This window comes from Dipodomys ordii, unplaced genomic scaffold, assembly GCF_000151885.1.
Source record: "Dipodomys ordii isolate 6190 unplaced genomic scaffold, Dord_2.0 Scaffold50, whole genome shotgun sequence".
NCBI classification, from domain to species: Eukaryota; Metazoa; Chordata; class Mammalia; order Rodentia; family Heteromyidae; genus Dipodomys; species Dipodomys ordii.
Genome location: NW_012267266.1, coordinates 4,598,674 through 4,610,797, shown reverse-complemented (window position 1 = coordinate 4,610,797; position 12,124 = coordinate 4,598,674). Strand labels below are relative to the sequence as shown.

The following is a 12,124-nucleotide window of genomic DNA, read 5'->3' as shown; positions in this document are numbered from 1 at the left end:
ACTGCTCTCCTGTCACTGGACAGCCAGCCAGGCTGAGAGCCAGCCCCAGCTGTTCTTCCTACTGCCCCTTTACTGACAACTGCCAGAAGATGACATTGGGTTTCAAGTCAGTTAATCACAAGAGGCTGGTACTTTGTGCAAATAAGAATACTATTTCATAATTAAAGCAAAAACCTAGAATGAGTAAGCCCCTTTGATATTTACTAAACTCTTACATGCTGCATTCTTTCTCTTTCCATTGATAAATGTTAAAAACCACCCCGTAGACTCTGTTGCAGGCTTTCTCACCCTAAGAGAAAGCAATTTTTATCATAAAATAGGGAAGTCATGTCTGCTTAATGCTGTATAAAACACTCCTCAGACAGACCTCCTCCCCCTGGTGTTTGAACTTACTTACTAGGCAGGCACTTTACTACTTGAGCTGTTCTGCCAGCCCCATAAGATCTTTGTTTCCAAGGATAGCTCTGACCTTTATCTTTAGGTGTTAGTGACGTACATTTAAAAAGTGAAATCCTTGGACTGGCAGAGTGGCTCAAATTGTACAGCACCTGCCTAGTAAGTGCAAGGCTTAAATCTGTATTTCCTATAATTTTTACTTGTGATCCAGCTGAACTTTGTACTTTTTAAGTGCCAGTGTGGGGCTTACACACAGATGAACAATTTTTGAGTAACCATAAGTGATCAGAACGATGAGCATCAAATTCTGGGCCTCCATGCTTCTGGTTAAGGGGCTTAGAGAGGATGGCTGAAGCCTCGCTGTTTCTGACTCATAATCTCTATCTTGATGGCAGACTCCTGAAGAATTGGATGACTCCGATTTTGAGACAGAAGATTTTGATGTCCGAAGTAGGACAAGTGTCCAAACAGAGGATGACCAACTGATAGCTGGCCAGAGTGCTCGGGTAAGGAAGCACTTTAATTTCTTCTGCCGACCTTTCCTGTCCCTGTCAAGCTTGCCCTCTTCTAAGACAATTCTGTTAAGTGCTCAGCACCATTAACCAAAGTTAAGTTGTAGCATCTGCTGGTCAGTTGCAGATTTTTCCAAAAGGCTCTTCAGCTGGGAGCAGGACAGGAACGTAGGCCTCCTGGGCTCTTGTTTGTGATAGAACCCTGCGTCAGAAAAAAGCTGAGGATTTACTCAGTGTAATATTTGTTAAAACAATGGTGAAACTTTACTGCCTTTGCCATCTCACTGATTCCATGGGCATGAACCGCTTAATTATCCTTGCATTAAAAACAACAAACAGTGGTACATTCAAGAAAAACATGGCATTCATTTGAGTCATTAAATCTTCAATTCATAGCATTTAAGTTTTCAGAAGGATGCCAAAATATATTTCTAAGGAGTCTATTTTTTCATTCCTTGGAAATCCATCTTAAACAGTGAGTGTATTCCTGCTGTCAGGAGCTGAAAGTGTGGACCCTTTTCCCAGGCCTTGAATTGGGTCAGTGGGAGTTAAATGTGCTAAAGTACATATCCCTTAGTAAATGCTTGTCTTTCTTGTTTAAAATTTAGATTCTAAAACTATTTCTGATGTACTTTTAAAGCTTTGGAAATGTCCATTCAAAACCCATAGGGAAAAGGACTACACACATTCTCCTCTCATTTTCTTTACCAAGAAGGCAAGGGATGAAACTTCTAAAGCCGACCTGGTCTGTCTCTGCATAGATATGGTTGTGAAGCTTCCATGCATGTAGCCTTCTACCCTTCACACAGTTCCCTTCCACACTGAAACTTGTTCTTGAAAGTGGGTGGAGAATCCAGGCTGCCATAGACTTCTGTGAAAATTAGAATAAATAGTCCTTCAGGCAAAATAAAACCTATTAAAGAATTATCCTACCTATGTCATAGATTGCCTGTTAGAAATATCCTTGGCTAATGCACTGTGAGAACTTCATATTATTCTCTTTACGTAAAGAGTGTTCTGTCCTTTTGATTGTAGGCAATCATGGCTCAGCTTCCCCAAGAGCAAAAAGCAAAGATTGCAGAACAGGTGGCCAGTTTCCAGGAAGAAAAAAGCAAGCTGGATGCTGAAGTGTCCAAATGGGATGACAGTGGCAACGACATCATTGTGCTAGCCAAGCAGATGTGCATGATTATGATGGAGATGACTGACTTCACCCGGTAAGCAGTATTCGGCCCCAGCTGGCTGTGAAGAGAGAAAGGGCAGCTTCCTTCCCCCATAGACATCTTAGAGATCCTGTTTTTTCTTTTCAGAGGTAAAGGACCACTCAAAAATACATCAGATGTCATCAGTGCTGCCAAGAAAATTGCTGAGGCTGGATCCAGGATGGATAAGCTAGGCCGAACCATTGCTGACCATGTGAGTAATAGATCTACCTGGTTGTCTTAGCTCATCCTAGACTCGTGCAACCCAGTCCATTGCTGAGGTGCCTAAATGATGACTGTTTTGGGGGAGGGGGAGCATTCCTGGGATTTGAACTCAGTGCTTAGGCACAGTCCCTGAGCCTCTTTGTGTTCAAAGGTAGTGCTCTACCCTTTGAGCCACAGTGACATCTCCAGTAAACTACTCAGAAAGAGGGACATAACAATCTCCTGGACTTTCCTGCCCAGGCTGGCTTTAAACCATGATCTTCATGTCTCAGCCTCCTAAGTAGCTAGGATTATAGGCATAAGCCACTGGCACCCGGCTGGAATGATGATTCTTTTTCATAGGCCATACCTTTCCATTACTCATCTCTAAAAAGTCCTTTAGCCTACTTATTTAATTCTGGCATAAATTTCAATGAATTTCTGAGTTCTTAATCTTAGTTGCTAGGCTTTATTTGCATTAGAGCATAGATCTGGAACAGGTATGTCAACTTTTTTCTAAGGGCCATTTGGATATTTATATCATTCAACAGGTCATAACAATGATCAATATAGACAGACAGCTGTGGACAGCCATGAGACCCATTTGAGATGCATACCTGACTGTCATCTTGACCAAATGATTTTGCAGGCCTTATAAGGCTGGGAAGGTGGCTCAGTGGTAGAGCGCTTGCCTTGCATGCTCAAGGCCCTGGGTTCGATTCCTCAGCACCACATAAGCAAAAAGAAAAAAGCCGGAAGTGGCGCTGTGGCTCAAGTGGTAGAGCGCTAGCCTTGAGCTGAAGAGCTGAGGGACAGTGCCCAGGCCCAGAGTTCAGGCCCCACGATCGGACCCCCCCCCCCCCCAAAAAAAAAAAAGACTTGTGGAAATTCCCCACTCTTAGTTAAGTGGCTAAAACTTACCTCAGGGCAGGAGCTGCTTCTGCCAATCCTAGTACTGGACCCAGGTACATGCGTCCCTCTTCAAGAGCCCTTTTGGGCAGTGTTCAGAAAAGCTGGTAGTGTCCAAGGTGAAGGATAGCCGTCCACATCTTAGCATACCTTCGTACCCTCAAATGGTTAGGTCAGAGAACTTGATTTTCTACTTCCTAGACCTTTTATACAGCACATTTCCTATATGTTCTAAGACTTGTTGCCAGAGAAGCTCTTTCTCAGTTATAGGTTTTCTGTACATGTATCCAGGTTCTTATCTAGGCTTAAGGATGAATGACCACTGTCTCTTGTATCTCATCATTATTCAAGCCAGGCTCTGTGGTCGTTTTGATCACCCTCCCCCCATTCACAGAGCTCCATAAGAAGCTCTCTATATACTTACACTATCTGGATTTTCCTGTTGGAAATAAACAGCTCAAGTCCAGATCCCCACCCTGCTACCCTCCTGGTTTCCTGCTTCTCCCCCCCTCCACTTCCGCACACAGCCAGCAGTCCTCATAAAATGCAAATCAGACTTGGGCTGGCTCTGCTTCATTGGCTTCTTAAGAGTATAATCCAAAAACTTCAAAATGGACTCAGAGCCCTATTTTATATCATACTGTTAGTCTCCCTGACATAGGGGTGGGAGGGGAATTGTTGTGAACACTGGGACAATACTGAACTTACTTGTCTGAGTAAAGCTTTCTAAACTGGTGGGCATCAGCAGTACAAGACTTGGCCTAGACTACCCTTTTCACTTGTGATCAAGATCTCACCAGCCCCAGGTGTTTTTTTCTTGCTTTGGTTTATGTGTTCGCCATTGCCTAAGGTGTCTTTCCTGTTTTCAGGTATTTTTCATATGCATCATAACTGAGCAGATAGCTCTTCTGCCTCAAGGATGGATAGTTTATGTAGCTCTAAACATTCTGTCTTTTCTGCATAGTCAGACTCTTGCTTCCTAAGGCTTTTTCTTATCTTGCAGAGCCCCAGGCCTCTCCATGCTACGTAGTCTGAGGTGATTTCTCGTCACACTTGTGGAGTGGCAGCAGGGCTCAGAGAGTATTCATAGTCAGGCTCCATGACTTGCAGCCAACTCCAGAGTGGCCAAGAGATGTGATAGCCTCAGGAAATTATTCATTTCCATTATCATTGGTTCCGAGAGTAAGAATATTAGCGCAACACAGATCTTTTCAGGCATATCCCTGGGGACAGAGGGTTGTCTGGGCCAGGCCTGAGTGCTTGTTCTCCCAACAGTGCCCGGACTCAGCCTGTAAGCAGGATCTTCTAGCCTACCTGCAGCGCATCTCCCTCTACTGCCATCAGCTCAACATCTGCAGTAAAGTCAAGGCTGAGGTGCAAAACCTTGGAGGAGAACTTGTCGTCTCTGGGGTAAGCATCTGCGGTGACAAAGGTGTTCAGTAGGAATGTGTTGACCTGCATCTACAAGAAAGTAGCCTCTTGTCTACTTACTCAACTGCTCCAAATGGGGAAAATGCTGGGTAGATACTCCAAAGGTCCATCTTGGGCTCTGGAGGGAACAGGCTGTATTGTTTCTTCATGCTGAATCACAGCTCGTTTTAGCATGTCATGATTGGTGACAGCTGCAGCTGTTACTAGGATTGATCCTTCCTTTGCTAGCTTTTCTTCCCCTGAGAGGAATGAACCCTGAAAGATTTACAAAGCAGATATAAGTTGCCTTCTCAAAACTATCTTACTTTCTAAGTGCCTAAGTTGAATCTGTTGATCAAGTCACAGTTCCGGGTGGGCACTTTTGTCAATATATTGGACTCTACAAGGTTCCACAGTTTGTTAATCTCATGGAATTTCCTTGAAAAATACTTTAAATATTTATTTATATACTAAGCATATTGGCACCACCATTTGCTTAAATCTGCTACATCATGGAGGAGACTCAGTTGTGTGCCAGATGAGGATGTTTCCATTAACAAGGCTGTTGCTCAGGCCCCTAGTCCTGAAGGCAGGCTCCTCACCAACCCTCATCTGCATCTCTTACAGGTGGACAGCGCTATGTCTCTGATCCAAGCAGCCAAGAACTTGATGAATGCTGTGGTGCAGACAGTGAAGGCATCCTATGTGGCCTCTACCAAATACCAGAAATCTCAGGGTATGGCTTCCCTCAACCTTCCTGCTGTGTCGTGGAAGATGAAGGCACCTGAAAAGAAGCCCTTGGTGAAGAGAGAAAAACAGGATGAGACACAGACCAAGATCAAACGAGCATCTCAGAAGAAGCATGTGAACCCCGTGCAGGCACTTAGCGAGTTCAAAGCCATGGAGAGCATCTAGGCCTGCCCTCGCCCCTGAAGATTAGACGCTGTTCTTCACTCATGTGTATTTGCTAAGTAGAGAACACTGATGTTAGATTCCCCAGGGGAAAAGGCAGAGTTTTGAACCAAGGTGATAAGTTTTATAAGGACAATGTTTGTATTTTAAATTGGTCAAAAAATGCTTTTATAGAAATCAGAAGCATATTCCTAGTTATATTTTTATAAGCTCAAGTATAAAAAAAATCATAACCAAAGAGAAAACCACATTAACTTCTTAGCAATTAATACTCTTGACTAAGTTGGATACTTGTTTTCTAGAGAAGGTGAAGGTTTGGGAAGTGGGGATTGCAGTGTGGTAGTAAATGACCAAGGCGACCCCCTGGTGAGCAGCCTGGGGAAACAGGCTCTATGGAAGGAATTTACGAGAAAGCTCTTCTGAGGAATAAACCATATAAACAATAAAACATAATGTATCATGAAAAAACTGATTATTCTCTTTATGAAATGGAAATTATAATGCATGGCTACAATTACTAATGTGCTCTGCCGCAGGCCATTAATAAACTTGCTTTTTTTCCCCCTTTCTTGTAGCTTCAAATGCAAATTTATCATTGGGCTCACTTGTAATAATTGCCATGTTTCCTGCTTTGGGCTCCCAGCAGAAGCCTGACAGAATAGTGTTTGCTTAGGCAATAATTTAGCCTTTACCTTATTTGTGATTGCTATAGCTACAAGGTATAATTTTACTGTCTTATTTAAATTTTATGAATTTGAATGTTTTTTTTACACTAACTTTTCCCAATAAAGTCCACTTCATGAAATCAAGTCATTTGCCTTTAAGATGAGTCATATCTGGACATGGTGCCAGGGACGTGTGAATTGTAGTTTCAACCCCAGTCAAAATTAGTGAGACCCAGTCTCAATATAAACCAAAGGATTTGGGGCTTGGTAGCACACCTGCATGAAGCCCTTGGAATCCATCCCAAGTACTGTGGTGAGGAGGTGGGGAGAACACATAAGGCTTAGCATAATGTTTGCCTTGCTCTGCATTCTCCCAGGGCTGCTGCCCACTGAGGGAGGCTATGCCTGTGGCTCTAGGGATGCACAGCTCATGCCAACTGACCAGGAAGAGCATTAATCTGTTGAATTTCCCAGTCTGCACACCTCTACTTCGATGTAAAAAAGTTGGCTTCCCTCAATCTTCTGTGTTATGGGAGACGAAGAGGGCATACCTGACTTGCCTTTCTCCATCATTCCTATCATCATTCAGGCAAGGCGTTAGGAATAAGACCTATTTTTAACCCCTTGTCCCTTCTGAGCAATCATCATCATCTTCAGCAGAGAGCCCTAACAGAATAGCCAGTCATTGTCCTGACTTCCTCTCTTTGCCATTCTAGTCAGCACTTGTCTTACTGTTTCCCTAGTCAAACCTTCTCCACTGCCAAACAGAGCTTGTTGGCTTTTCTTTAGGTACCATCTTATCAACATTTTCAATGAGAGGCCTGGTAAGGCATGCCCACCTAAAAGTACCTCACTGGTTTTCTGGTTGGGGGTGGTGTCCTTTTCACCTGTCATGCACTGATGTCTCTTCTGGACCAGTGTTCGCCTCTGATCCCAGCCATACTCCTGCCTTTACATGGTCCAAATGCTGGCTTGTCCCTAGAACTCAAGCTTTTGTACCTGCCTCCTAAGTCTCCACTTGCATGCTTTGCCTATGCAAAGGGCACTTGCCACCTCTTCCACCCACATCCAAAGCCCTTCTCCATTTCCCCACTGGTACTTGGCACTACCAATCACCTCATTTTTCTGGCCAAATACCAACCAAAATTGCCTTTAAAAGGTATGCAAGGTCTCAACCCCAAACCCAGTAGCTAAAACAAACATGGCTTCAGTTTGGTTTTTCTTGTGTTGGTCATAGGGCTCTAACTCAGGGCCTGGGCACTGTCCTTGAGCTTTTTTGCTCTCTACCATTGAGCAACAGCTCCACTTCTCTACTGAAGTTTCTATAGGTCAAGAATCTAGGAATAGCTTACTTAGCTAGCTTGCTCTGAAAGTTGCAGCTAAGGAACGCTGTGGTCCTGAAAGTTTGACGTCAGAATCTATGTCCAAGCTCGTCAGCGCCATCCATTGGCAGAAGGCATCAGCTTTTGCACAGAGCAGCTCACAGCACAGTAGCTGGCTTCCCCAAATCTGAAAGATCAAAGATAGCAGCAGCCAAATGGGAGAGACAGAATTCTTTTAAAACATGATCTTGGTGCCATTGTCTCAAGCCTGTAATCCTAACTACTCAGAAAGTTGAGAACTGAAGATTGCTGTTCAAAGCCAGCCCAGGCAGATAAAGCCTAAAGGTTCTTTTCTCTATCAGGAAAAACCCAGGAGTACAGATGTAGCTCAAGTTGGTAGAGTAGCAGCCTTGAGAAAAGTCAAGCAACAGCAGAAGGCTCTGAGTTCAAGCCTCAGTACTGACACTGACCGCCACCTGATCTGTACTCTATTGGTAACAGGGGCCTAAGCAGCCTAGTTCTAGGAAGTGGACCACTAGTTAGCATGCCTTTTTTAACAGCAGCTTAAGTAATTCCTCTGTCACAAGTCAGTTTGCATCCCTCCCTGAGCTTGAACTTTCCAGTGGCTTCTACATCCCTCAGTAAAGCCCAAGGCCTCAATTTCTGTAGCTTCTTGTCCCTTCTTGTCTTTTCTCTCACCAAATACAGTTTCACATTTTCTAGACTAACCCTGTTTATGCTTCCCGCATTGCTGGGATGACCAGGGCATGTTACCACTTTTTTATTGCTTGAGGACCTCATGGGCTGCCTTCATTCCTTGATCCTCCCTCCCTCTGCTTCTTAAGTAGCTAGGATTAACATGAGCGACCAGCTTTAACTGCCCTCTTGGTAGTGCATTGGGCACTACATTTTTATTATCTACAAGAGCTGTAGTCTTCGATTCACCACTGGATGGCCAAGGTATAAGACACTTGCACACTGAAGACACCAAGAGATAACCTGGGATGCTCTCGGGCAACCTTTCCCAGCTTCCTCCCTTTACTTAGTCCCTCCTCTTAGCTAACTCTTAGGGACCAACATTCTTGTGGCTTTTATTTCCACCAGTTTAACATACTGTGTTAACTTCTATTCCCCAAGCCTGAGCTGTTTCACTGCCCTGCACCCCAGCAACCCCCCAGTTTCCATCCCATCCAGTCTACCATCTCTTAGCCCCAGCCTACCTCTGCAGTCCTTATGCTCACAGCTTGCAGCCCAATCTGCTCAAGAAAGAAGTGAGAAGGAGCTGCCTGCCACATGCACCGGCCAAGTCCATGCCTGATAATCCACATCACCCCATCTTGTCTCCACTGCCTGTGAGCCTTCCAGCTGAAGCAAGTCACCCATCAGCAAGTGGACCGGACATGTCAAAGTGTACCAGCTTCAGAGCTGAGTCCTCCTAATGCCCCAGAGCCCAGTATCCCTTCTGCCCCATCCAGGGCCTTTAGCAGCGTGAGTTGCTGGTGGCCACTCCCTCCATCCTTGGTGCACTTGCTCCAGTTCTCCATGCTCTCTTAACCCTTCACTGGGACTTGCCCAGTTCATTGTTCTTGTGATCTGGGGTGCCAGCTTGGGCTAGCACTCAGTTCTGTTTCTCCTTTTCCCTGTCTGTCATGCAGTGCTGCTGGTAAATGCTTAACAGCTGGCTCTGCAGGGCTGAGAGGACACACAGCCACACCCACGGTCCTTCACCATGCAGGAAAGGACTTGTAGCACACAATTTACAAATAATATTAAAGTATGCGATACTCTACTGCAAAGTCCACCTTGCCAATTGATCTTCCAGGAGCCTTCAGTGTTCTGCTGCTGTCTAGTATCTATACCTAATAGATAGTTGCAGCTGACTTAGAGTAGTTTTAGGTGAATGCTGCTTGATGATTTGTTCACCTTAGGGAGATGAAAGGGAAATAAACAGAACTTACCTATGGGTCAGTGAATGACTGGATCAGACATAACTCAAATTCTCTAAGACAATTCCCTCTGGTTTCTGTATTGCTGAAGATGTTTTTGCTACAAGCCAGCATGCTTTTAGATTGAACTGGCATTAAGATCTTCAGCATTTTCTTAAGTTTACACCATCAAGAGGACAAAGGTTAAGCCTTGATCTGCAGCATCTTCCAGTTCTCTAGTGCAAATCCTGTGGCCAAACCAGAGTCCTAGCCAGGACTGTCTTGAATATGGATTTGGGAAGAACAGTGCAGGACTGCTAGCTTGTGCACTGCCACTATGCAGATGTAGCAACTGTGCATCGCTCCACGGCATAGATCAAAGTAAAATTTAATAATTGGGGAAAAAGAGGACTTCTGAGTATTTTACGTTTTTATAATCGAAGTTAGAATTTAAATGGAGTAAAACCTATTCTTTCTGGCGTACAAATGAGTTTTGACAAATGCAGCCCCTCTGCCTCTAATATTCACCATACAGATTTCTTGTGCTATCACAGTAAAATCAAACATCCACATACCCGAAGTCTCAGCAAGAATCCTTTCCCTATAATTTTATCCTTATCGGAATGCCATATAAATGGAATCAGTGGGTAGCCTTTGAGTCTGTCTACATATTATACAATGCAATTCAATCAGGAGGATGCCCGGAAGTGGGTAAATAAATGGCTGTGTGTATCCTGCTTGGTCTTTTTTATTGCTGAGTAATATACCATGGGGATGTGCCATCGTTTATTTTTCTAGTTTATTTTTTAAATAACGTTTCATATAAAGCTTTTGTATAGCCTTTGTATAAAGATTTTTCTTCATCTTGAGTAAACACCTGGGAATAAGACTGTTTTATTCTAAGCAGGATGTGTGGCCCACACTTGTAAACCTAACTACTAAGGAGTCGAGGCAGGAGGATCATCAGCTTGAAGCTAAGCCCAGGCAAAAGTGAGACCCCATCTCAATACAAAAAGCATAAAACAACAAAGGGACTGGGTTCAATGATTAAGTATGTGTTTAACTACAAGAGCTGTTTTCTACAAGAGTCAATCGCCTTTCACATTCCCCCAACAATGGCTGAGTGTCCAACTCACCGACTTCCTCCCAGCACCCGATGTCCACAAGGTTGGTCTGGGCTTAAGTCCCTTTAATAGATTTGGTGTATTGGCAAACCGTATTCTGCATTTTACTAACATATTTTCACATCTTCTGCCTATTTTATTGGGGTAGGGGGGATTTCTTTGGTTTTCTTTAAACTAGAGATTGAAGAGCTTTTTTAAAAGAAAAAAACACAAAAAAAAGGTTCTCAACACTTAACTTTGTGAAATATATTATTTACAAATGACATTTTCCCTGGCTTTTCTATCCTCTTAGTATTTTCACAGAACAAGTCTTTATACTTTGTCCAACTTCAAGTCACAAGGATTTATCTCTTGTTCTTGTTTATACAAAGCTTTATAATTTTATAGCTAAGTCTATGGTTTAGTTTTGTACAAGATATGAAGTACACAGGTCAGGACTCATTTTTTAAAACTACCTATCCAGTTAACAGCAGCACTTACTGAAAAAGGCAATCCTTTCTCCACCAAAGTGCCTTTCTACTTTTGACAAATACCAATTCAAGTACATATACAGTATTGCCTTTTGCAATTTCACTTACTCTTGGTAAGCCATGGCCCAAAAATATTAGATGCAAAGTTCCTCAAACTAACATTTCATATGTTTTAAGTTGGCATGCCATTCCGAGTACAGGGATAAAAATCACACTGTGTAGCTCCATCCTGTCTAGACATACATCACCCTTTTCTCAGAGTGTCCGCATTGTACATGCTGCCTACTGAACAGTCATTTAGTAGCTCTGCTGGTTATTAGATAGGCTGTTATCAGATATGCCTCAGAGGCTATAAAGTGCTACCTTTAAAGAAAGAAGAAATTTCTCAACTTAATGAGCAAACAAAAAATAAATGTATATTGAAGTTCCTAAGAGCTACATTAGGAATGAAATTTCTGTATGAGGATTTAGGAAAATAACTTTATACTAATTTAACTTCAAGTTACAGCTGCAGTGCATGAAAAGGGAGTAGGAAAGGCATTCGTTCAACTTGTACATTTATGACTTTGGGAGTGGGTGGGTGAAGGGCTTGAAGGGTTCGGGGCCTGGATGCTGCCCCTGAACTCTTTTGCTCTACCACTTTGAGCCACAGTTCTACTTCCATCAACTTATACATTTATAGGAAAAACTAGACTACATGGCATTTGATACTTACAGGGCTCTGGTTTTCATGGAAGTCCTAGAGGGAATGTGCTGCTGATAAGAGGAGACTACTGTATTTTTGCACTCTGTGATTCATTGGTCTTTGTGTCTATCCTCTGACCAGTCACTGCCTTGATTGCCATAGCTTGATTGCCCCCCAACTCTGTTCCTCTTTTTTTCAAAACTGTTTTCAGTTATTCAGATTGCTTTGTGTTCCCACATAAACTTGCAAGTAAGACACTTGACATCTACAGATTTCCTGCTGGGATTGCACTGAATCTGTAGATCAATTCTGTGGACACTACATCTCAGTGTTATTGACTCTCCCAATTCAGAAACTCAATACACTTCTCATTATTCAGATCTTTCAT

The 12,124-nt window shown here is 43.2% G+C and overlaps 1 protein-coding gene across 1 annotated transcript in view; it reads left to right on the top strand.

Annotated features, from left to right (window-relative positions):
- Ctnna1 (catenin (cadherin-associated protein), alpha 1, 102kDa) overlaps positions 1-6,354 on the top strand; it is a 113,517-nt gene extending 107,163 nt beyond the window's left edge. The window contains 5 exon segments of the mRNA XM_013020401.1: positions 792-902; positions 1,944-2,125; positions 2,219-2,324; positions 4,499-4,633; positions 5,261-6,354. Coding sequence (XP_012875855.1) covers positions 792-902; positions 1,944-2,125; positions 2,219-2,324; positions 4,499-4,633; positions 5,261-5,548 — 822 coding nt within the window. The 3' untranslated portion in view covers positions 5,549-6,354.
- Positions 6,355-12,124: the final 5,770 nt, after the last annotated feature.